The 25,944-nt window shown below is 40.0% G+C and overlaps 1 protein-coding gene across 1 annotated transcript in view; it reads left to right on the top strand.

Moving 5' to 3' along the window:
* Positions 1–25,944, top strand: part of LOC145500664 (uncharacterized) — a 49,702-nt gene that overhangs the window by 7,985 nt on the left and 15,773 nt on the right. The window contains exons 9-37 of the mRNA XM_081480190.1: positions 64–282; positions 1,479–1,737; positions 2,848–2,965; positions 4,194–4,399; positions 5,664–5,902; positions 7,109–7,214; positions 7,486–7,647; positions 7,997–8,128; positions 8,659–8,790; positions 8,925–9,131; positions 10,572–10,797; positions 11,364–11,413; positions 11,765–11,915; positions 12,348–12,516; positions 14,051–14,316; positions 15,035–15,195; positions 16,504–16,663; positions 16,948–17,080; positions 17,809–18,001; positions 18,580–18,682; positions 18,911–19,024; positions 19,319–19,492; positions 20,167–20,406; positions 20,918–21,049; positions 21,699–21,833; positions 23,008–23,130; positions 23,477–23,599; positions 23,894–24,091; positions 25,184–25,378. Of these exons, the coding sequence (XP_081336316.1) occupies positions 64–282; positions 1,479–1,737; positions 2,848–2,965; positions 4,194–4,399; positions 5,664–5,902; positions 7,109–7,214; positions 7,486–7,647; positions 7,997–8,128; positions 8,659–8,790; positions 8,925–9,131; positions 10,572–10,797; positions 11,364–11,413; positions 11,765–11,915; positions 12,348–12,516; positions 14,051–14,316; positions 15,035–15,195; positions 16,504–16,663; positions 16,948–17,080; positions 17,809–18,001; positions 18,580–18,682; positions 18,911–19,024; positions 19,319–19,492; positions 20,167–20,406; positions 20,918–21,049; positions 21,699–21,833; positions 23,008–23,130; positions 23,477–23,599; positions 23,894–24,091; positions 25,184–25,378 (4,826 nt within the window). The remainder of the gene's footprint in view (positions 1–63; positions 283–1,478; positions 1,738–2,847; positions 2,966–4,193; positions 4,400–5,663; positions 5,903–7,108; positions 7,215–7,485; positions 7,648–7,996; positions 8,129–8,658; positions 8,791–8,924; positions 9,132–10,571; positions 10,798–11,363; positions 11,414–11,764; positions 11,916–12,347; positions 12,517–14,050; positions 14,317–15,034; positions 15,196–16,503; positions 16,664–16,947; positions 17,081–17,808; positions 18,002–18,579; positions 18,683–18,910; positions 19,025–19,318; positions 19,493–20,166; positions 20,407–20,917; positions 21,050–21,698; positions 21,834–23,007; positions 23,131–23,476; positions 23,600–23,893; positions 24,092–25,183; positions 25,379–25,944) is intronic.

The following is a 25,944-nucleotide window of genomic DNA, read 5'->3' as shown; positions in this document are numbered from 1 at the left end:
TAAATAAAAAACAAACGATCGTTTTCTCAAGTTAAGTGTCTTAAAACTACTTTCTCATTTTAGGTTCTCTTACTACACCGAGGGAAATTCGCAGACATTTAAAGCCAAGGGGGATTACTATCTCACAACAGGAACTTTGTTCAAGACGGAAGTAAAGAAGGATGTGATTACTGGCGGAGTGTACGCCACAGGCAATGCTGATTCTGCTACATTCGCAGACATGATGGCTTCATTTGGTTTAGATCCTGCCTCCTTGCCTAGCTTTCTGGTGGATGCTCTGAAGTGAGTTGTTAAGTTTGTATGCTTATCTTATGAGTATTTTAAGCTCTGGGTGGGTATTTTTTGGTCAGTTTAAGAAATGAGAGGCTTACGATTGGGATCAGAGGAACCTGTAGTATGAACTGACAGAAACAGCGCCTCGCTCCTGGGAGAAGAGGATGCACTGTGAGAGGTGACTGCTGTGCGCATGAGTATAACAAAGCCATCTGCTCAAACAGACTTGCGCGTCCAGTCAGAACGTATCTTCAGTTTCTTTCTCCAGCAGTTTGTACCATAGTCTTTACTTTAAGTATTATTATTATTATTATTATTATTATTAGTTCGTATAGCGTGATCATCTGGGTGAAGGTAGTTGTAAAGACAAATGTTGTTGGTAACTGCCGTTTCAACAACCTGAAAGGAAGTCATCTTCAGAGTCAGTTGAATGGTGTTTGTCAGTCGACGGTGTTGTAAGTCAGGTCTGTTGAGACTGATTGAACAGTTTAGCCGTGATGGTATTCTTTTCTGTTATCAACTATTAATTTTACCACAATTACTGCTAATCTCGCAATCTGATTGGCTAATGTGCCGTTGTCGATAACAGTCCAGACCAGGCTGCTCACGTCAATGTGTCGCGCAATGCCTTTTTCAGCTCGCGGTCTGAAAAAAAAATTTCTTTGACGTTGATTTTGTGGTAAAAAACAAATCGAAATGTGGTTAGCGTGGTCTGTACTCTTATCGACAACGAGTACGCGTCATCACTCTTTTCCCAAACATTTTTTCTTATTGTTTTCTGCATGTTGAGCGAGTTTGCAAAAAAAATTTTGAAAGGAAAGTCTGACGCGTACAAGTAGCTCATTTGCATAGTGCAGCGCGTACACTTTCAAGTACGAGTTTTCAATTGTCAACAAATCTTGACAAGGATTTCTTTCGTTACCTTTGATATTGTGGTGAAAAACAAATCGAAGGTGGTTTAGCGTGGTCTGTACTCTTATCGACAAAGAGTACGCGTCATTACAGTGATTAAAATTTGTTATGGACTCACGAAGCGCACATTTTCACAATGTTACGACGCGTACTCGTTGTCGATAAGAGTACAGACCACGCTAAACCACATTCGATTTGTTTAATTTATAATGCATTGTTATTGTTGGGATCTGAGAAATAGTTGTTTGACATTCTTGGGTTGGATGACAAATGATTACTTGTTTCGCTTGCAGAGGAGTTGGCCTCTGGGATTTTACCATGCGACCTGTCCAGTTAGTGAGGAAACTAGAAAAGAATGGCGTCTTCAGATTCACAGCGTCAATCGATTTGGGAGGTGTTCCGGTGCACGTTGAGATTTTAACGGGAATCAGGTTTGGAAGACCGACATTCGCTGTTGGGTTTGCCTTTGATAGAGAATCATATGGAAAACTAGCGGAAAAACTCTCTGGCATCGGAGTTGATTTCCTGGACAAACTTGGACTAGAGTTTGAGGTAAAAAAAAACTGAATAATTGTTTAATCACGTTAAAGAGGGAATTATGGGTGAGTTTCTATAATAATAAACGTAAAAAAAACAAAACAAAACAAAAAAAACAGAAACAATCAATGCCACTATATTTGCTTTATATATTTGATTCACTAAGCTCGTTTTCCTTTCCCTTGTTTTGTAAGTATTTTTCAGTTTTAGAAAAGATGCTAAAGTTTTCATGGAACTTCCACTGCACACTTCCTTGATATAAACCTCAAAGAGTTACTGCACCTTGATAATACCAGAACTCTGCTCAATCAAGGGTTTCTTCCTGCGCCATCCTCAATATTGAGGTCCGTTGGTTGTTTTCGTAATTACGATCGACAGCAGCGACAGGATATTTGCAACTTAAGAATGTAGATGTAGATTTTAAATTGGTTTTGAGCTTCAGAGTTCTCTTTAATGAAATAATAAAACTAAAAAAGGATAGATATTATTTCATTTTTTCCCTTAAACTAGGATTAGTCTGTACATTGAACATTTGTCATGTTTTTTGAGGTAAAATAGTTTTGTCTCTCTCGTAATTTTTTCCAATCGGGGGCCCGTTTCCCGAAAGTCCCGGAAACTAGTTGGGTCCGCAAAGCCATTTTTAGTTAATCTGTGTCTAAACATAGAGAGGTGTGTACGCCTGAAATTTCTTGAATAAAGAGATCCTCTGTTTATTTTAAGAATATGTGAATAAAACAACTCTGTAATCACAAGGTTTGAGATTTTGCTATGGCTTTCCGGGTGCAAAAACTTTACGGGACCTTCAAGAAACGGGCTCCTGGTACTGTAAAGACAAGACTTTAATTACCTGTTTGTTTCAGTCTCTTTTTTCAAGATGCAACAAAAAACAGCAGCGTTCTTCAAGTTTGTAAAAAAGGAACATTTCTTAGCTTCATCGTAACCTATGAAAACTGGTTTTTGTAAAGTAATCTTACGATGCACAATTGGATATCTGAACCATTTCAATTCAGACGAATCCACAAAAAACTTGGAATCACAAGCCTTTTCATGTTGTAAAACTCAAAGGGCAGGCAGAACATTAATACTTGCTGAAAATGTTCATATTATCCTCAACATCTCTCATAGATTGGAATGTCCTTTCATCCTCCCGAAGGCTTGGGATTTCAACAACTTTACGTCGATGCAGAGACCAAGTTTTCTAAAGAGCCACTTCACAGCTTTGTTTTCACTAGTGTTCCGCAAGGTGGGTGCAATTATGTACCGAACAGGTCCCCTAACAGAAAAATAATGATAATAATAATAATAATAATAATAATAGTAATAATAATAATAATAGATAAATTAAAATGATAAAAATGAATAAATAAATAAATAAATAAAGGAGACATTTTGATCCTACTACAAGCACTTCAATAAGAATGTTTTACCTTGAAGCAAATGTTTGTGAAATTGCTTTGACTGTCCCTATGTTCTTTAATTTCTGATTTACCAGTGCTTCGCCGTATTACAACTGCAGTGACCTTTAAGTCGTAGTCACTGAGTCGTTTTTGACTCGGTAGCCAAATTTCTTCCATCTCATTATTGTCTGTTTCTCGTTAGTCGTTGAATCCAGTCAACGTTATTTAAGTAGAGTAGAGTAGAGTAGAGTAGAATCGAATCGAGTCGAGTCGAGTCGAGTCGAGTCGAGTCGCGTCGCATCGAGTCGCGTCGAGTCGAGTCGGGTCGAGCCGAGTCGAGTCGAGTCGAGTCGAGTAGAGCAGAGAAATGTGAAGTAGAGTACAGTAGATTACAGTGCATCGCAGAGCAGTGCAGCGTAATGCAGGGCAGTGCAGTGCAGTGCAGTGCAGTACAGTGTAGTACAGTGCAGTGCAGTGTAGTACAGTGCAGTGCAGCGTAGTGCAGTGCAGTGCAGTGCAGTGCAGTGCAGTATAGCACAGTACAGTACAGTTCAGTTCAGTGCCGTGCAGTGCAGTGCAGTGCAGTGCAGTACAGTACAGTACAGTACAGTACAGTACAGTACAGCACAGCACAGTACAGTACAGTACAGTACAGTACAGTACAGTACAGTACAGTACAGTACAGTACAGTACAGTACAGTACAGTACAGTACAGTACAGTACAGTACAGTACAGTACAGTACAGTACAGTACAGTACCGTACGGTGCAGTGCAGTGCAGTGTGGTGCAGTGAAGTGCAGTGCAGTGCAGTACAGTGCGGTAATTACAGTCTCGACTCCCCGAGTGACCAATCTTTGTTGAACGAAAATACCCTGGTATTCGTCACAGTCAAATTATTCTGTTTTAAACTCTCGTGATCAATGATGAACATATTTTGATATTGTTATTTCGTTCCGAACCTCTCTATCATAAGATTTTTCTAGGTAAACTCTCAACGAGCTTGTGTATATCTTTCCTTCGATCTCTAAAATAAGTCTCAAGAGGAAAGTAATTTTCGATTTCCTATATTTGTAGGTATCTTTGCCGCAGCCCAGATAGTTCTACCGAAGGACTGCCAAGGCAACATATTCTGTGAAATAATGAAGATGATCGTAGGGCCAACAATCAAGTGGTACATTACTGGTCAGTTTGAATGGAAAAAGATTCGTGTCGCTACAGGTTTCGCAAATGTTCGTATCTATGACGGCCTCTACTTTCACAAACTTGAGCTATACGTCGAGGTAAGTTGCTGCAGCGTCAAATGTCTTGTTGCGGTTAGTTCCACAGTCAGAAAGATGATTGGGTTGATTCCTAAATTGTGTCAGGAGAGGATCAAGGGTAGGTGGGTCCATGCTCCGTAAAGGCCTTATTCCCCTGATAATCTTTCTCAGGTTATTTTTAGACATGGAACCCAGTCCTTCCACGGATCATGTTATCACGCACGTTGCGTGAATGTTTCCAGGGAGAATCAAAATGTGTGTAGAACCGACAAGGCTCACCTGACCACGTGAGCAAGTTCGCCGTCACAGGATTGGTTATTTCTAGGCATTCTAGGATTTCCATAACCGAGATTGATCTAACTATAGCTTGAGAGGGTTTACCTTAAGAACAGAACTTACATGGGTGATTAACTCTCCCGTCTTCTCTTGGTTGTGTAATGAACTTTCCTTGTTTCTTTTGCTTGATAATTTCACACCCTGATACATACATATTCATACAAATAGTTTGATACCACAGGTTAAAACTTATGGCAACTAGAATAGCCGATGTGGACCTGCCAACAATGATCGCAGTTTTAATCGAACGATTGAAACTCACTCAGTCTATTCATGAATTATGATTAATAATGGTAATAGGACTGAGTGGAGTCCAATTCGATCTGTAATCATACGAGTGATTAACAAAATCGGACGACCGCAAAGCGGGAGTCCGATTTGTTAAACACGAGTATGATTACAGACTGAATTGGACGACACGATGTCCTGGTACCAATTAATCAAAACTATGACAAAATTCGAGAAACGAACAAACCATCGATTGAGCGCTGAACGATTAAACGTCGTTATGAATGGTGAAAAACACAGCAGTTTACTCAAAAACGTGCACCGCAACAGCGCGCGCAAAAGGACGCGTACTGTCTAATTACAAGCATGACGCGTATACACTGTCCAATTAATGCTCAAATCGGGCTGCTGATAGCCAATCACGTTCGAGAATTTTGTTATAGTTTTGATTAATCGATTAATTAAGCTACGCAGCTAACAACAACAACAACAACTAAATAATCATCATCATCATCATCATAAAAGGATTTTAGATCTTTCCATTGGCAACTCGAACTTTAAAAGACAGAGACCATTTTTATGGAAGACAAATCATTTCACAATGGCCAGTGAACAGTGTGAACGTCGGAAAAATTTATTGGCGTTGACAGCTCTTAGAATTATGGACATATATGGCTCTTTTTATTTTTGTTCTAAATGACTCTTTACACTCTCTGTTCAGGCTGACTGGAACGATACAAATACTCATATCAAGATAGGATTCCGTGCAGACATCAAGGTCCCGGTGAACGGTGACATCTATCGTGACGGTATCAAGGCTCCTAATAGTGAACTGTTCTTGTTTGGTGTGTTGGAATACGATTTCACGGAACAGGTAGTGGGTGGCAAACTGGGTATGCGCGGAATTTGGCGAAGGGCGTACTTCATACCATTCCTTGGTATAGGAAACATTTTCCTTGGGTAAGAATAAACGCAGTTAATCATTTCTAGAGCACTTAAAAGCACCATGAACAACAACAACAACAACAACATCTTATATTTAAACACGGTGGGTTTTAAAGCTAATATAGCTTATGGGGCCGTGCAAAAAATGTTAATAAAATAATAAAAAATTAAAAATTATTAAAAAATTATTAAAACTGAATGTAGACAATAAAAAGAAAGATATTTACAATAAAAGATATGAATAAATTTAATAAAAGACGAAATCCCTGTCAATTTGGGGACGGCCCATTTGCGGTGACTCTTCATTAAAGTTCAAGTTTCTGAGGGCGTGAGACTTTTTTGCCCTTTTGGCGTAGTCCCTAGCGCTGGCAGCGTATGGTTCTAAAATATTCCAAACAATGGATCCTCTTTGAGAAATAGAGTTTTTCATATAATAAGTTTCAAAACGTTGTACGCCAACACGATGTTTATGACGGAGGTCATACGTAGACTCTTTCCTTTGGATTAAATGTTCCAAGCATGATGGAGTTATGCGGTTGTAGATATTATAAGTTAAGGTGGCTATTTTGACCTTATAAGTGTCGAATAAAGAGTCCCAGTTAGCTGTTTTTCTTACATCCTCAGAGGGCATGTCGCGCGGGAGGTTACATATGACTCTAGAGGTCCTACAATGTATGGATTCCAAAGAATTAAATTCGTTTTTTATTTGTACAACACCCCCAAATTGGTGAAAACGAAGTGAAACAGTCACCGTTTGTAAAAACCGTTTGTCTAGATTAGCATGCTATGCTGTGATTCGTTTGGTAAACCTCAACATTTATGGGATTAAAACTAATCTCCCCTTGGGACTAAATGATTAGTGCTTCGCCAAGCCAAATAATTAGTGTTTCGCCAAACATAACAAGAAAACAGCAACAACAGGCAATGGTTTATGAATCTCTTTTTGCCCCATCATTGTTTACAAAATTTCCTGCGTTTTTAAGAAGCGAGAGCATTAAAATTTCAGGGAACATTTTGAAATCAGTGACAACAATCCCAAGTACATAGAAACATTATTATTTATTCTATCAGTGAAGTCTCTTTCTTTCCCTGTTTCAATTCCGTTGTTCACGACAAACGTTCGTAGCTCGTTTTAAGTCCATAGTTCGCTCAGTATTTAGGATTTTCTTCTTAAATCTGAACTGTTGTATCTTCAGCTAATTTCCGTTGTAAAAAAAACAGGTTGACGTACAAAGTCGGAGCGCCTATACCCATCACTGGTGTGCAGTTTGGAATGCGAGTAGAATTTGGATACGACTGTCTAATACCGGCAGACTTTAATAACGATGTGAGTTTTAGATTTGCCCAAAGCTCAAGCTTTCTATAATAATTCGATACATTTGCCATAAAGTAATACGTGGTTTGATATTTCTTGCTCTTATTCTGCACTACATAATGAGAGTCATTCTGGTTTCTCTTCTCTGTGGATATTTTCAGATCTATAGAAGTTTTGTAACAGTTTCCAAATTTTAATTTAGTCAGTGGAATTATGACTTCTCCAAACCTATACTTGTATTCCTCCACTACAAGTTAATGTCTATTATCCCTGTTGTTCTTAGGGTCATTGTTTTGGAGGCAGTGGCTATTTTGGTGTTGGAACACCGCAGTTCTTTTACGCCGACATGACTGCATTGACTCTTGGGAAGATTATTCGACTTCTGGGATTCACTTTCCCACTTCCGCCTCCAATAGCACAGACGGGCTTCCCAGAAGGCGCTGCGGTAAGTGTTGCGGCACTTGTCGAACAAAACTCCCGCCCTCCTTTTTTACTTATATATACCCTTAATCAGTGTTGACTGTAAATGAATTACATTGAAAAAGCGCACTTGAAAATATCGTCGTCCTGATACTCTGACTCCTCAGATAAAAAAAGAAGCAAAACAAAAAAAAAAAGGTTAAGTTATTTAGAAGTCTCGAGGAAAAAAATAACAGTTGAGTATATTTAACAATTTATTATGGTGTATGGAGCTATTATATAATAACGATGACCTTTCTTAAATAGCCATAAAGGCTTACATGTACGAAGGATGTACTTTATATTAAATCAGGTTGATGTCCATGTTATTGCAGGGCTCATACGCTGAAGATGCCTTTGATTTACGTATCGCTGGTGGCCCCTACATCTACAAGGGCTTCATGATCAAAGGAACAGTCAATATTCTGGGATGGGAGATCTACGCGCATGTCAAGTTATCAGATGAGGTTAGAAAAACTACTGACTTAAGGTGGCTTACTACAGTTTTGATGGATTATAACAACCCAACTTCCAACTCTTTTGAAACATGTTCCAAGATTCTTTCCCTTTCTCTATAAGACAGATTTCTTCGCAAAATCTGTCTTACAGATTTTTATCCTACTTTGCATGAATGTTGAGGTGTAGTCATACGGGTAGATTTTGAGAAAAACGTGATTTAACCTACTGGTGCCCAGTCTCTCCTTAGGTACCCGGTCGCTAGTTAAGTCACCAATGCAGTATATGACGGCTTTTATATTGCTTCCCCTACAACCCCAACAGATACGTATTCCTTGATGGGTGCAAACAATAGGGCGGCTGAAAACACTAGGTGACACCCAAATCTGCACGAGCATCCCCGCCTTTCCCATCAGTGATGCCCTCACCAGCCACTATCGTACCTTCGCTTCTGAAACCTGGAAACAAATAGCTTGATATATAATTAGCCACAGCAGCTGTTGATTAGCCTGTCTCGTAATACAGGGATATTTTTTTCCAGGCAATTTTCGTGGACTTGAAGCCGGATCCAGTTAAGATTTTAGACATTGCAGCGATTGTCCGTAGCCCGACAGAGAAAGACCTGGGACCTTGGTTCTATGTCGATGCCAGACAGACTCCAATCTTCATCGAGGTGACTTATCTTATTCCCTACGTGCCTGTTACGTAAAACAGTGATTATATAAGTCGTATGATATGAAACTGTTTTAATCTGATTGCTTAACAAAGTTAACAATGTGACTGTATCGAGCTCTTTTTTTCACACAGGCGTATATTGAGGGGTATACAAATCTGCTTGGAATCTCCACATACTGCCGATTGAATCTGACAATGACTCAAATGGAGTTGCTAATCCAAGGGAACTTCCTGGAACTCATAAGGGCTGAGTTGTTTGTTTCAGCAAGTTACAGCACGACCTTCATAGGCGCACAGTTTTACGTCAGAGTTACAGTGGACTTGAGCGGAATAAACGACGTAAGAAATTTAATATAAAGCCTAGTTTAAACTAGAATCATAACGACATAAACAAACGACACATAAAATAGCTTAAATAACGCGCACTAGGCTTAATATATAGATTTTGCCAAGCCTAAAAGCGGAGCTCGTTTAAAACCTGATTAAGCTAACCCAGGTTAACTGAGAGTTTTGATTTAGGGTTTTTTTTTTAACTCGACGGGGAGGTTTTCTGCTTATATTGTTTGGCCTTAAGAGTTTGAATAATATCAAATCCTTATATCTAATCCTGGGTTAGCGTTAACCGGCTCAGGGGCCCGTTTCTCGAAGGTCCCGAAAAGTTTTCGCACCCAAAAAACAGAAGCAAAATCTTAAACCTTATGACTTCAGAGCTCTTTTATGCACACATTCTTAATATGAGCAGAGTTTCTCTTCATTCAAGAAGTTTCAGCCGTATACACCCCTCTGTCTTTAAATACCAATTAACAAAACATGCCTTTGCGGGCCCGAAAAGTTGCCGGGCCTTTCGAGAAACGGGCCCCTGTTCCGAAAAACCCGGCCCTGGGGCCCGTTTCTCGAAAGCCCCGGAAACTTTTCGGGCCTGTAAAGCCATTTTTAGTTCATCTGTATCTAAAAACGGAGAAGTGTATACGCCTGAAACTTCTTGTATGAAGGGCACTTCTGCTCATGTTAAGAATATGTGAATAAAACAGCTCTGTAATCGTACGGTTCGAAATTTTGCTATGGCTTTTCGGGCCCGAAAAGTTTCCGGGGCTTTCGAGAAACGGGCCCCTGATTACACTAAGTTAAGGTACTTGGTCAGGGGTTAACTAAAAAAGAACACGTGACCTCGATAACCTCAAAACTTGAGCTCGCAGTATAGTCACGTGATCCTGGTCAGCGGAGACCTTGTTTTGACAGGTGTCAATTGACCATAAAATGGATGCCTCTCTTTTCCTTATTGTTAAGGCCAGAGAGTATTACACTGAACTCGAATAAGCCTTCGAAAATTTCATCCAAGTTAGTCTTTAATCAAGTTGCTTTGAGAAAAAGGATCACGAACGAAGCGTCAATTTTTCAAATATGATGCAACTTAACACATCGATAATAAGCTAATAGGCTTGAAACAATAGCTTACTGCTAAGGCTGAAATAATAGTTTAGTACAGCACAAAACCGCGAAGAGAATGTAATTTTGTACCTTAAATTTGAGTACACGACAACATCTTTTTAAAACACTTTTTTTTTCCTACACACGGAACGAGAAAGGTCACGAGGTGCGGAAGAGTTGTGCACCAACCAACCAACCAATCAAACTCCCTGAAACAATCAGCTACATACATATATATACTTAAACCTGACAAAGTTCTTTGTTGTATGTTTTTGTTAGCTGTTTATTAGCTATGACGCAAGACATATATAAAAAAATAATTTCCTCAACTTGCTAATCACTCTTTCCAAGGCTTTAGACGCTGCAGCCAAGGCTGTAAAAGGTGCTTTTGATGAGGCGCAAAAGAAGCTTACTGATGCAAGAGAGGCCGTCATCAGGGAAAAGGAAAACTGTAAGAGAAAGATGTCACTCAAATGTGAGAACTGTAGAAAACTTAAATGTGCTCAAGCGGAACGAAATTGTAAAGGATTCTTGGACAAGGCTGGCAAATGGATTGGAGGCGTAGTCAATTCTGTTGGTAAGGGTTGTTAGAGATTATTTTAAAATATAGCATATAAAATCTAACAAATTGCAAATGAATATCACTAAATAAGATTTTGCTAGAATGATGAAAAGTGAATAACAAGGAAACTGTTACACTGAGTTCTGTTAACGTTCCATTGAGCAAAGTTTAAAGTATTTCTACCAGGCAGGGTTCCAGATGGTTGCCCGGATGATTACTACCTTCGCTGAAAAAAAGTTCAGCGACATCGTTGCGTTGCTATGGAAACAACTCTTCAGCGTTCATTACAATAACGATCACTTAAATAGACTTCAGTTTCATCTCAAAGACCGTTGCAATCATTTGGAAACAACTTTGAAGAGACCAGAAAACAGCGCGTCCTTGCTTGATCAAGGTTCTAGAAATTAGGTATTTTCTTATCAGTCTAAAGCAATTATCATGCGACCGTATGAAAAGCTGGTAGTCTTAATTGATTGCTCAGCTTTTTCTGGAGCGATCGTGGTGATCGAATTGATCGTATAGAAACCAGGCTTTTGGAATATTCTGCTCCATTTGACGTTTTCGTTACTGAATTTCTTTAGGACAATGGATCACGGGGACTGTAAAAAAGATCGGCAAAGCTTTGGCTCCGGTAAGGAAATATGGTTTTAGACAGGCTTGAAAAAAAAAAAAAAAAAAAAAAAAAAAAAAAACCCTTTCAGGAAACGAAATGCTTCCCTTGGGGCATGGCTTAGGGACAAGTGACACTCAACGACCAAAAGCCACGCCCCTGTAAAATGTTCTTGTTTATCTCTAGATTATTGTGAAGCAACTGTGTAAATGGAAAATGAAACACTCTTCGTGGTAACATATAACAAGACTTTCAACACCAGCTAAATACTACCACAAGCATATCTGTCGCCATTTCGAAACCTCCCCTCCCTGCGATCTGTCTCAGATAAATGGGAAAGTAAATGTTGAATTCTTGTATTATTTTTAACAGGTTGGCAAAGCGATCAAGAAATTTTTCAAGGGCTGGAGAAAGAGACGAGAACTTCAAGACATGCGCAATGAGAACTTTGCACTTCATATTCGTCGACGTCGATTTATCAGCAAAATTATATGCGAGGGTCTTGTGGGAGGAGGGTGCGACGGTCAGTATGTTGCTTGGAATTAATGCAATGGGAGCATTCGCTGATATTTAGGCGCACATTACGCTGCATTTACAGGAAGCTGTTTAGTAATTAACCCTTGATTCTGAAGGCTGCTTACTTGGCATTCATTCCTTCTATACATATACCTTTCGGAATACGAGCCTGGCCGGGCTCTCTGCGCTATGTTCCTGAGCAAGAATCTTAACTCCCACATTACCCCAGGTGTATAAGTGGGTACTGGTAAATTTCATGCTGGGAGGTGGGGAGAGGGTGGGGGGGGGGGGGGGGGAGCGGCGGTTAGAGTGAAAATACTTGTAGTCTCTTCATGCTACAGAAACCGGATAAGCTGTTCAGGATGGTATGGACCGGCAATCGGTCCGACACCGACTTTACCTAAGCTATATAACTCATGGAACTAATTTTTGTTACCAGCTGTGGCTAGTCTTTGCGAGGGATCGTGCAAGTTCGTTGAACATATCGGCAAAGGTCTGTGTAACCTACTGGATGTTGCTGTTGGCTTTCTAAAGTTAACCGAGATGGCCACCAACTGGGTCAGCCAGGCTATTAACTTTGTCCTGACCCAGTTGTTTAGAGTTTACAGGTAAGGAAGGGATTGCACTTGTTCAATACTGCTGAGCATTAAGCGCTTTTTGTATGACCTTAATATGATAACGCGTAAACACAAACAGGACAACAAACAACTGAACCGGCCGGTCGGTTGGTTCAGCGAACAAGTAAGGCAAAGCATTTGGATTGGAGGATTGATACCAGTCACACTTTTCAGAGTCTATATGTTGTGGATATTTCAGTAACGGGAAGACGTGTGGAGCTTGTTTTGATCCTTTCAATCACTGGAGAATGAAAAAACAAACAAACAAACAAACAAACAAACAACAACAACAACAAAAAACAACGAACATGCGAGAGGAAATTCGTTTCTTAAAGATGATTTCCAGTCCATACTGGGCGGTCTCAGCACCCTAATGTTTATAAACGTTATAAATCTCACTCGACGGAATGCGAATCGATGTTATTCATTACGAACCGCATACCTCATCTTTGACGCCCTTCAAATTCTTTTTCCAACAGCTTCATTGATTTTTGCAACTGCGAAGTTGTTTCATCAAGTGATATGAGAAAGAACGAAGCATGACACTTCGACCGCCTCGCATCCATAACGGCGGTTGTTTTGAAACTTTGAATTTACTTCTTGTAAGTAGTTGCCGCGAAATGTTTACATCGATTTTGTGATGTCTTACATAAAACAAAACAAAAAACACAAACAAATCCTCGGGAGTGCGCAGTACAGACTAGAAATCATCTTTAAAGTCAGACGAGAGTCGTCCTGATATGAGGCCCAGCTCGTCTGTCGTACCTTTGTCGTTGAGAACTCAAATATTTATGCCGATATTAGCTCTCAGGCAATAGCATATCCTTATCTTGCGAAACTGCATGAAACAACTGAGCTCGGCTCTGTTCAAGTAAATTTCTAAATCAGTCGTTGCAGCTCTCTGGCGCAGACGTCTTGGTGATAGGGGCATGCGCAGCTCGATTGGTTTCAGGTGGAGCAAAATCCACATTTACTTCCTCCATCTGGAACAGCTCGTTTGCTAAACAAGTTCTTTTACGCCTTAGCCTTCAAGTACAGATAATAATTTATGACGACCTGGTAAGATCAAAATTCGCATTAACTCTTACCCAATGATAGGATACCTTATTTTAGTATCACCCAACTAGCGGACTAATGCAAATCCTGCATTTTAATTGGCTACGCTAGTAAAAGACTATTAGTAATAGTCCTCGAGTAGCGAAATTGGCGCAATCGAGCGTGACGCTTTCTTTCGTTTTATTCCCAAACAAATATTTCTTCAACTTGCATTTGCTAACTTTATTATTGCCTATTCTGTCCGACTAGTTGGGTGATACTAAAACAATTAGACCCTTCGCCCTCAAGGGCTACGGGTCTAATTGTTAAATAGACGTCTCTATCCTTTGAGCAAATGTATCTATTCACATAGCCTATGTAGCTGGCGGGATTCGCCGCCAGAGCTCACTCGCTCGCGAATCCTGTCAGCTACGCAGCTGGCTACTATTCACAGTGAATCCTCAATTATTTATTTTTCATTTGAACACAGCATCAAGTTCGAGTTTGGTCTGGCAGCGTACGCGAACGGAGCACACAGCAACGTCATTTTCAACGCAGCCGTGGACCTCGTCATATTTGGGAAACGTCTTTACCTAGCTGTTAATTTCAACCTGAATGATCCGGTTGGCAGTCTGAAGACTGGGGCAGATACTGCAACTGAGTGGTACAAGGACAAAATGAATAACAAGGGTGCTACAGACACTGAGAAAAATTACTACGACAATCCAAATCCCTTTGCTGACTTTGAAATGTCAGGTACAAGATTAAACAAAATGTAACAGACAACCGTCGTACATAGCAGTAGACAATTATCGTGCGAAATTAAAGCTCTCGAAATATCACTTGATAGTTGGCCCGGACCCACGAGGCGGAAGGCTATATTAATCGATATTCCCCAAGATGAAGCAGGATAATTGTACAATTATTGATTTCAATGAAAAACATTTTACAACTGGGCAAACTTTGGTCATACAGACGGTTTCTTTTTACAAGATGCTGGATGAGTTTAAGAAATTACGCACAAATCTCTTGTATCTGTTTTGCTATAAGCGTACTTTAAAAATAAAAATATAAAAAATATATAACCTTTATTTACCTTCGGCAGTGTTTATAGCACGAAGGCTAGTGGGCCCGACCAAACAACTGAAACAAGTAATTCAAATTGAACACAACATTGTTAAGATAACAAGTTGGCTCTTTACAAGCGTGGCCTAGGATTTGAACTCGGGGCTACAGTGAAGCAACAAATCCAGGCAGTGGTACGGTCAGAGTGGGACTCGAACCCAGGACCGCTGAATTACGAGTCCGACGCGCTGACCACTCGGCCATGCTGCCTCCTTTCATGCGTTCAGTATCTCGATTTACGGTACATTCGATTCAATTGAGTTTGTTCCGCGCTTTTTCTGTTGTGTCAGTTGTGTGTTATTATTACTGGTTCAGCAATAACTGTTATCATTCTCGGCTTGTGTTGTAGAAATATTCTTGATAGAGAATCAGCAGTCCGCGACGGATACCAGGCGCGGACCCTGTTTGTACGTGGACTCTAAGGAAGACGGCGCTCTTATTAGAGTAACAGGTTGTAATGATACTGATGAGAAACAGAATTGGGCTTATACCCTGAAAGGACAAGTTATGGTAGGTTGGATAAAAATTGACTTGCATCTAAGTGAAAGCGTGCGCAAGAAGAAAATACTCTGCCAGCTCCTTTTTTCGTTGGAGTAAAGATTGGGTTGCCCCCGAGTCTATTAATATTTTGACGAGACTCTTCATTACCTTCATATTTACGAAAACAAGATTTACACTGCAAGGACTGTGCAAAACTAAGGAAACATAAAGAGAATCCAAGCGCAATATTAGAGAGTCCTCAAGGTTGGCGTCGGCCATTGGATATTTGCCTTATACCTTCAACAGAGTTTATATTTTTAGGCAGCTTGTTTTATCATTATACGCGTCTTACAAATTACTCGAGGTAAACTTCAATCTAGTTACAATTATCCAGAACAAAACACAAGACTAAGCTTTATTTTAACACAATTGCTACTAATCTCGCAACCTGATTGGCTAATTTGCCGTTGTCAATAAGAGTCCAGACAACGCTGCTCGCGTCAATTGTCACGCAATGCCTTTTTCAGCTCGCGCTCTGAAAAAAGACATTTTCTTTGACTTTGATATTGTGCTCTTTGTCGATAAGAGTTTAGACAACGCTAAACCACATTCGATTTATAAAATTTATAAACGGTTATAATTATCCTAGTGAGCTGATAGCAATTGCTAATAGCAATTTGCAACCCAAACTACACAAAAAATTGCTCAGTATAACACTGACCCCTGAAATGGACAAGTCACGCAGAACTTTTAGATCCACGTTTACCGTAAACGGCGACCGGTTAGGGGTCACGTGACCAGAGCTAGACTTAACGTTTGAGGTTTTCGACTTGCGTTTTCAATTTTCACGTAAGTCATTTACCTCAAGCTTCATTGCCTTGAATTTTATTTCATGCCATGTGCAAATGCTGAAATCGAATACAGTAACTCTTTTCTTACAAACTGGTTATAACTTTTGGGCCAATAAGCAATTTCCTAGCCTGTTTGTTAGACGTTTGCGGTAAACGTGGATCTAAAGGTCTCTAATTTGGATTCAATACGGCAAACGCGGGTTCAATTTCTACTTTTCGTAGTGATTGCGGCAACGCTGCGAGTTCATTTTAACCAGTTGCCCGGGGATGTTACACCAATTAGTATCATCGAAAACGTCACTTTTCTCGCAATGACGAAAAAAATGAAGAGGGAGCAAGCTGCCCGAAACATTACTCAGGGTAACGTCAAGTGTACAAACAGTTGATTGCAGTCGTCTTTAGAAACCTTAAGAAAACGTCTTAAAAAAAGTGACGGGAACCGCACATCTCAAGTTTTTGGTTCACTAGACTTTGTTTTGATTCTTAGAACTCGTGGTCCCAGTTGTGCATCGATACAAATGGAGCTTCCAAGGGTTCAAAGCTGATACAAACCAAATGTGACCCGAGGCAGGATGATCAGAATTTCCAGTGTGACTTGGCGGTCAGATCCATCAAGAGAAGGAGGGCTGACCAGTGTTGGACGGTCGGTGAGTTAAACGGCAAAATGTGTGTCGCTTCGAAGACATACATCTATGAAACACCAGTTGCCGTCTCGTGGTTTGTTTTGCCTTTTTTATTTGAAACGTTTAGTAGTTTTCAGAAAATTCTTGCTTCCCTGTGAGTTTGTTACTTGTGTTTGATCGCTTCGCGTCTGGTCGCCTTTGCTATGTTATAGTATTAACCGGGTCAAACGCGTTGATGAGTTTACTACACGAAATATCTCCATTCATGTAGGGAACTGACCTTACAGCAATTTGTATTTTGTCCTCAGGTACGACAAGCCTGAATGGTCCTGGTTCTTTGGTTCATCTCGGTTCCTTGAAGTGTATTCACCCACAGGGGGGAGGGAACAATGTAGCAGAAGGCACCAAGTTACTCATACATAGCGGATGTAGTGAGAGCAGGTAAAACAAGTAGTCTGTGATTATTGAACAAGAATTCGAACAGGAGAACTGATCACCCGGTCAGATGGTACAATACGATCTTTGCATAACGAATACCGGAGCTGCAAAGAGCGTGAAAAGTTGTAGTGAGATTGCCTATTTTGAGTCATGAGTGGTGTCTAGATGTAAGTTTATCTGGCTGTTTAAAAGTTTCAAAAATTTATGAGGAAAACGTTTCTGGATGGTAAGCTTACGTTTAAAAGAGAATACACAATTTGCGCTAGTTTTACGAATGTTTTCGTGTTTTGCGTAAACTAAAGTACAGCTTAGCACAACTTTTACGGAAAACGTAAACAAGCGAAATTGTGTCCAACCACATTTGCACTAAGTTTACAAAAATGTAACTTTGCGTTTTTTCTAGTAAAGCGCAACTTTACCAAAACTCTACATTGCGCGTAAAGAAACTTAAATCAAGCTCATCCATTTTAAGCTACCTTTACACCAGTTTAAAATGACATCCGACAGCGAAGACCAACTTTTACAAGCAAGCTAAACTGGCGTAAAGTTTGTTCAGCAGCTTTACGCAGAAATACGTTTCTTTTATTTTCCGTAAATTTCTTTTTTCATACGGTTGTGCATTTGTACTAATCGACTGTTGAAAGACACTTCTTGAGTAAGAACAAATCTGTACCTCCTATGTTTTCGTCTCCCATGCCAAAATGAAATAAATAGACCTCTCTGTTTAACAGATTAGAATTTGTCCTGGAAAATGGCAATCTGAAACACACTAAGAGTGGAAAATGTGTGCAGCCAATAGGAGCAGCGGCAGATGGTACAGGGCTTGGTTTATACTCGTCATGTGGTGGACATCAGTTCAGTTTCACTGCTGGAGGGTCACTACAACACGTGGGAAGTAAAAAGTGTGTCAATACGAAATCAGAAGTGAGTGTACCGTGTAGTTTTGAGATTTCTCGAGAAAAGGGATTTTTGGAACAACATCGTGCTTTTCTTTTGTAACACAAGAAACAAAGTGAACTCGTTATGGTAACGACTCACAGCTTTTGGTGAACAGTTCTTTAATTACGAAATAATATTTTGCGAACAGTTATCACGAGCTTTAAATGCGAAACTGACAATCGACTTCATATATTACCTAAGCTATATGGGGCTGTCAAATAAATGATTCTAATTCAACACAAAATTATTTATAGAGCGACACCTCTGCCTTCGCGAGGTAGATTTTCTTGTTCAGATTGAGATTCAGCTTTGACCATAAGATTAGCAGTAATTGGCTTACCTTCTCTTTCCGTTAGATATTCCAGACTCTTGCCGTTAGATATACCTGATGTTGGCACTGAGATCATTTTAGCTTTATTTTAATTAATGGCCCCTTGTATAAAATTATTTTCACGTATTGATTTATTGGCATCGCATATCAAAAATGTGATCGTTCTGTTCCTTGATGTCTCTTTAGGCTGAGTGAGACAGGTGCAAACTCATGTAATCTTTCTTTTTTTCAGACAATGATTCCAGCTGACAGTGAAGAAATAGTGTTAAGCAGCAAGTGCGAAAATAGTGACTCCTCTCTAAACAAGGAACATCTCTTGTTTAGTTTTATTCCAAGTACGTTGATCAGTCTTTTCTGCTAGCTGGTTTATAAACATTTCCTTTCCGTAATTTACTACCAAATTTGTTCTTTCCAAAACAATCACGGACTTGTTGTTCTATTGTTGTTCAACTGCGTGGTTGACCTTCGTCTTTTTTGCGTTCCATTGCGCCTTTTCGTTCATTTCTTTCGCGGTCTTAAATTACCCCAAAACCAAATATTTCACCTGTATTTCTTACCCACAGCCGACCCGAACGTACATCTTGACAAGTGTACATATTTTGATCAAGCAAGACTGGATCAGCGCTTTGAGGTGTTGGATGAATTAGGCATAAGTATCTGTAGCAAGTTTGCCAGAAGTAAGTATCAAAATGACGAGACACTTATTCCGTCACCATGAGTTTGGTGCAACTCATAAGCGTTTTGCCCTCTGCCATAATAGGATGATACTTCTTCAATACGTAACATGGTTCACAAGGAGGGTATCATCCAGTAACTGTTAGCTGAAAGTGAAGATCGTGATTATGCACTGTATACAGTGAAGACAGTAAACCTAGCCAATAGCAAATGGAGTTGATGGGATGCAACTGTGTAAGATTCAATAAACTTGTGCAGTTGACTGAATGACAGCGTCAAATGTAATTTTCTTTTAGATCTAGCTTTCAAGAAGACAACGGAACAGTCAAGCACTGATTACAACGGGTTCAGCAGCCGAGCTGTGGATGAAAATTATTCAATTTTCTACAGAGACAAGACTTGCACACATACCAAAAGAGAAACCAAACCGTGGTGGAGAGTTGATCTCGGACAGGAGTACATCGTTACAGGTGTGTGACATAGGTGTGACAACAAACCGAGCCGTCACGAAATAGTACTACGCAACACTCGAAATCCCTGACTCGTTTGAAAGTGATCGTGGTTCGAAATCAGGATGCCGGGAAAGGGAATAGCGCGATAAAATAATAACGTTACCAATTCTGAGACTAGAACATTCTTATGAGGATTTGAAGGTTTCAGAAATGTTGAGAGGGTCTGGATGTGGTTTAACGGATCGATAGATGAGAGATATTGTCAGCCGAGAGATAAAACGTCTTTCTTTAAACTGATGACTGAGATCTGAGATCTATAAAATTCACTGAAAGCTGAAGAATATTAACTGATAGCTGAGAACTCGCCCTGAAAGGTTTAACTGACAACAGAGATTACATACAGCTCTCAGTTCCTCTTAAACCCTTTCAATAGAGGCTTAATCGAAAAGCATTGCCATACAGCTTTGTAATCCAATTCTCCAAATAGGCCATCTTACTCCGCGCGCTCTTTTCATTTCTGACATCCATTCTGTTCCACGATCTACTTTATGATTGACCGAAAAATTTAAATGTCACTGATCTCCATCTGCAACAGTCCTTGATGGTTTCACTCTGGGTTACAGGAAACTTGTTTGAATCTGCCCTATATAGACGAAACCTGTTTCATCTACACTATCGTTGTTTTTAACCAGATGTGATGATCGTAAATCGCTATGAATATTTCGAAAGACTGACGAACTTTGACGTAAGGGTTGGTGTCAACAAAGACAACCTACGGAACCCAACGTGCCACGATCGCGTGAGGACTGTGGGCCAGGGACAAGCTCTGAGAGTTCAGTGCGATCCACCAATCCCAGGGCGATACGTGTCAGTGCAGATGTTTGAAGAAGGAATTCTGACCATGTGTGAGGTGACAGTTTACTCCAGAGTCGGTGAGTATTAAATCTAGCCTGCTCAAGGCTTAAGAGAGGAGAAACTCATCAATGAAAATAGGAGTTTTTGAAAGTACCCTGACTGGCTCCCTGAACACGCTTTGATGAAGTTAATGCTACCCATTCTGCTCTGTCCAGTTCTGATCCATTGAACACTTTTTCGACCACCGCATTGTTTAAACATCTAAACCTAGCACTTACTCACTCACTTTAAATGTAGGAAATATTAAGACGGAATTAAGCAGCCAATAAAGCGCACGTAATTGACCTACGAATGGCGTCGGTATCCAATTAAAAGTATCCAATTAAAAAAAAAAAAACTGTTATTGGATACCTGTAATTGGGCACCCACGTGATTGCGCAGCGATTACATCCAAATAGGCATAGATACGATTAGTTCAGGTACAGTTTTTTTAAGAGTCAGTACATCCATATCTCTCGGTCAAATAATCAACAACAGGAGTCTTCATTTTAGCGTTCGGACTAAAGTAAGATTATTTTTCCAATTTAGGCGCCTTTGCAGATCTGTGTCAGCTTGATAATGGTGGCTGTGAACAGGTTTGTTATAACCTGTGTAACCTGAAAGTCAAGTGCGGCTGCTGGCCTGGTTACACTCTTACTTATGACGCCAAGACGTGTATGGGTGAGTAAAAACTAGTTTTACCACTCCGACTAAAAAAAAGGCGTTAGATGTTGTTGTCCTTATATAGTGTTGCTTTAACTATTTATGAAAACAGCAGCAAGAGTGGCCAAAAAGCGTCGAGCGATGGTATCAGTATGAACTTTCAAATACTGACAATGGGTGTAGCAGTTGAAGTTCTTCTTTCTTGATCTTTTAAAATTCGGAAGTGGCTGATTATCATGTGCTGCTTGAAAAGGAAGGAGCTCACCCAGTTTTGTCTTCTTATTTCTTTTAAGCATTTATTTGATTTTCTTTTTATAATAGTTGCACTTTTGGGTTAAGGATAATAGACTACGTTCGATGTCCCAATATCCTAACATGGCTCCGAGGCTTTCAGGACAAAATTGAAAAATAAAAATCTTTAAGTTTCTTTTCTCCCTCAATGTCCAAAGGACACTTGAATTGGGTACAAAGAAAACACCACCAAATATAGAAGTTTTTCCTGAAAGCCTCGAGGCCATGTTAGAATATTGTTGTATTGAACTTATTTTATTTATTTTGTTATTAACTATCGAGTACAACTTTCACAAAAGTCAGGTGCATACTAGTCATTTTGAAGTAAATTTGCCTACACATCTTTTTAATGACAATTTTTATCTGCTGTCCTTAGATAAGGACGAATGCAACGTGAACAATGGCGGTTGTGATATTGTAAATGGTTTGTGTATTAACACGCCGGGTAGCTATCATTGCCGATGTAAACAGGGATACGAGCTTAAAGAGAACAGCGAACTCGTCTGTGAAGGTAAATAGCAACAACAGTAGGCTGAACGTTATGCAATTAAGTTCATTTCAGAGTCACCAACAGAAGTTTCTTTTTGCTGAATATCACAGCTAGAGCCTGAAATTCCAATCGTACGAATTGTGAGCACACGCCGTTGTCATTAGATTCAGTGGTTGCCAAGTAACGGGGCGTATCTTCTTGGCAACAAGCTTAAAGGTTGGAACACATGAGAAGACAAGTTCCTAAGACTAGTCCCTGCAACAAGTCGCGAGAACATGTACCTTCGCGACCTTCACCCTTTTGTCAAAAATCTCGCGAACTCAAACTGGTTTGAATGGAAGGGACTAGTGCCCGAGTGTGGCTACCGCTTCGTTTCCGGTTTATTTATATCCGGTTTAAGTGACATCACGTGACATTTTCCCAAGAAAATTACACGTGTTTTGATTTTCGTTTTGGGGGTTTGTAGTTTTGTAGTTATATTCAGAGTTATTAGTCCAAACAGTTCTTTAACATGCCTTTTCTCACGTTGCCAAGATTAATTCCTGTTTTTAGATCTTTTTGCACTTTAGCAAGATTAGCTCATGTTTCTGTACCTTTTTGTATGTTGGCGACGGTAGTGCTTTTGGATGCACGTTGCAAATCTTCTGAAATTAAATCAGCTAACGACAGTCACACCGCGACTTGTCCCTCAAAACCCTCCGTGTGAACTTCTGGTGTGAGAAGTCCAAGTGACCAGTCCCTACTGTAAACTCTTCAAAGGAGTTGTCCTAGGGCCAGTCCTGAGGACTTGTTCCCATTTGTGTGTCGACCATTAAGTTATAGTTTTGGAGCGCCTGCGCTCTTGTTTTCGAATGGAAACGTTTTTTTTTTTTTTTTCTTTTTCAGAAAGGATACGTCGGTTTGAACATAAATATATTTATTTAACAAGAATTAGTCAAAGAAATTAAAAATCGGATGTAAACGTTAACATAACAGTTAAATGACAAGGAAAAAAATAACTAAGATATATCTCAAGATATATCTTAAGCGAACGCAAAATTAGAATTGACTGTGGTGAACCCAGCCCTGATAAAAGTTTGGTGTATTTTTATGAAATGTTTTTTTTTTTAGATACAACAAGGAAAACCGGTTAACTCTATCTTAACCAGCGCGTTTAATCCTTAACTTTGCTCACGAGTTTATTTCGCATTTTTAGATTACAACGAATGTAACCTGAATAACGCGGGATGTGAACAGGTTTGTAACAACACTGCAGGAAGCTTCAACTGCGATTGCAGAGCAGGATTTAAACTTAAAGCTGACAAAATGGGCTGTGAAGGTAAGAAACACGCCATGTTTTGTGAAGAGAAAAGACCTTGGGCCGCCAGATGAGAGAAACGTTTCTCAGCTGGTGCAGGTGGGCAACAGAATAACCCAATTCTGATCTCTTAACTACGTTCTGCTCTAGAAAGTTAAGTTACAAGTTCTAGGTGGTTCTTTATTACTACCTCACATGAAACTTTGGGAAGACCCTATGTCTCTCTTTCGTCTACCGTCAGTAGAGATTGTTCTACGGATTCACTTTTTCTGGCAATCCATAGTATGTTATTCATGTCTTAGATTTCAGTAAGGAAGTTATGACGATAAAGCAAGGGTGTTAACAGTAGGTTCTACTGTCATTTTAGACATCAATGAATGTGATACAGACAAAGGTGGCTGTGACCATAAATGTACCAATTATGAAGGTGGATATTACTGTACCTGCCCGACTGGATATCGACTCATGGACGACGACAGAGGATGTGAAGGTACACCTTCATTTTGTCTCGGAATCATGTAAACCATAGATTCTTATTTACGTTTCGACTTATTCGGCCATTCCTTCTTGAAGTCACGGTTGATGAAACCACACGAAGCCCCCCTCTCCGGCATCACTGAGACTTGGGTTTGGACTTCGGACCTGACGAAATATTGTAATGCGTGGCTCCCTAGTTTAAATTTTAGCTTCTTCAAAAAACCAACATGATGCATCCTCCTGTTATTATTCTAGTTATGTTATTACTGGTTGGATATTTATAATGCGAAGAACGTTTGTACCACAGAGATTTATTGCCCCGCGTTGGAAGCTCCATTCCGTGGTCTGATCACCCCAGCAACCTGCACAGATGAACGTGCAAATATCAAACGTAACACTGTCTGTACATACGGATGTGTTGCTGGACACAACATCGCGGGCGGAGATCTATCCGTAACCTGTCAGATCGATGGATTATGGCAAGGAACTGTACCTTATTGTAAACGTAGGTGCTATACTTGTTAGAAGTAAGATAATTTTTAATTTTGCCTGCGTACGCGAGCAGATTCATGCCGCTGAATAGTAGAAACAAAGGCTACGAGAGCCGTCTCAATCACTCCGTAGGAAAAAAGATGGCGGTTGTACATTTTACCACAATGCCATGCAAACCTTACTCAGCTCATAAAGTACAAAGAATCGAAAGCCACATTTTTGCAATAGTTGTCCCTGTGATAATGACACTGTGTATGCTAGGCTTGAAGATTTTAAAACTTTTCTGTACGTTTTTGTGAGCGTTGTTTAAGTTCTCTTGCGCTACGAATTATGAGTAGATGTACCAGTCGCCATCTTTTTTTCCTACGGTGCATTGCAACCAGAGCGTCCTAATAGGACGCTTTCGCAAACATTTTCTGTCTGCTGGGCTTAGCTTACGTTGTTTTTTACTGGGATGAAAAGAGTGTTAAATATTGATAAAAAGCGTTCGTAACATCGGTAGACCTCAACAGATGAACCATCTCAAAACTGGTGAAATTTGATGCCCGTTAAAAATGGCGGAAAACAGTTAATTCCAACAGAACATAGTCTGAGATTGCTGTATTGATAATTTCTGGGGCATTTTTTTGTCTCATTTTTCGTTTTACCGTTGTAGTAACTTACAGTGGAATCCCGATTTTTCGAACCTCCAACGGAAACGAAAATTGGCTCGAGAAATCGGGCGTAAAATTGCAGTGTTCGACTGAGGAGGGAAAATGACTCTTGGTTTGAGTTATCGGGAGGTTCGAAAAACTGAGGGTTCGAGGAATCGGGATTCCACTGTATTTACAATAGTTTATTTTGGATTTTTACACGGGGCAAATTTCTGTTCACCTGTTGTCCTGATAAAAATGATTAAAGCAAAAAAAAAAGTAAATAAATAATAATAATAATAATAAAAATAAAAAAAACAAAAAGAAATTAAACGTAAGCGCAAATTCTATTCATGCTTACATGTATTTTCTGTCGGAAAATCGCGAAAAAACGCGAAAATTTGATGACACAAAAGCTTCGTTTTACAAGGCAAGTGGTGGTTGCTATTTTGTCCCTTTTCATTTCTCCTCAGCGGTCGTGTGTCCAAAGCTGACTGTACCTGACAATGGTGGAGTGGTCCCATCATCATGCTCACAAACAGACGTCGAGTACGGTACACGATGTGTCTTCTACTGCAATGATGGATATGAACTAAGCGGTCCCAGGTATACCGGATGTCAAAATGACACTTCATGGACGGAGATCGCTCCTCTGTCTTGTGTCAGAGGTCAGTTTAGCCGTGTGCGCTGCTTACTTTTACGCCGCAATTTCGGAACGAATACAATAGCACTCACAAGAAAACCTCAAAATTTGATTCCTTTATTAAAATTGATTTGATTAAGATGTTTATTTGAGAACGGTTCGGGTTATGTATTGTAATTAAATATGTAGGAAATGTGTTTTAGTTAATTTATGTACTCTAGGTAAATTAGTAAATATATATATTAAGAGGAAGTAGACTCAAATTAAAGCCCCGGCCAAAGGATCGCAACATTTCAACACACTGACATATCCCAAAGTTGTTGGCCCAGCGTTTGAAAGCCCCGGCCAAACGATCGCAACATTTGAACGCGACATATCCCAACATTGTTGGGTGCAACATGTTGCGTGCGTTTGGCCACCATGTTGCAACGTGTGGGGTATTGAAAATCGAACTAGTGCGCATGCCCGGGCGCAACACTGTTGGACAGACCCAATCTCGTTCCCAGAGTCTTCGTTCCCCTTGACCAGCGGTCGGAAAACGAGAGCTCTGGGAGCAACCATTTCAGGCATGCGCCATAGATGCAGACTGCG

This window comes from Orbicella franksi, chromosome 10, assembly GCF_964199315.1.
Source record: "Orbicella franksi chromosome 10, jaOrbFran1.1, whole genome shotgun sequence".
Classification (NCBI taxonomy): Eukaryota; Metazoa; Cnidaria; class Anthozoa; order Scleractinia; family Merulinidae; genus Orbicella; species Orbicella franksi.
Note: the sequence above shows the minus strand (reverse complement) of the source record. Positions and strands in the feature narration are given on the sequence as shown.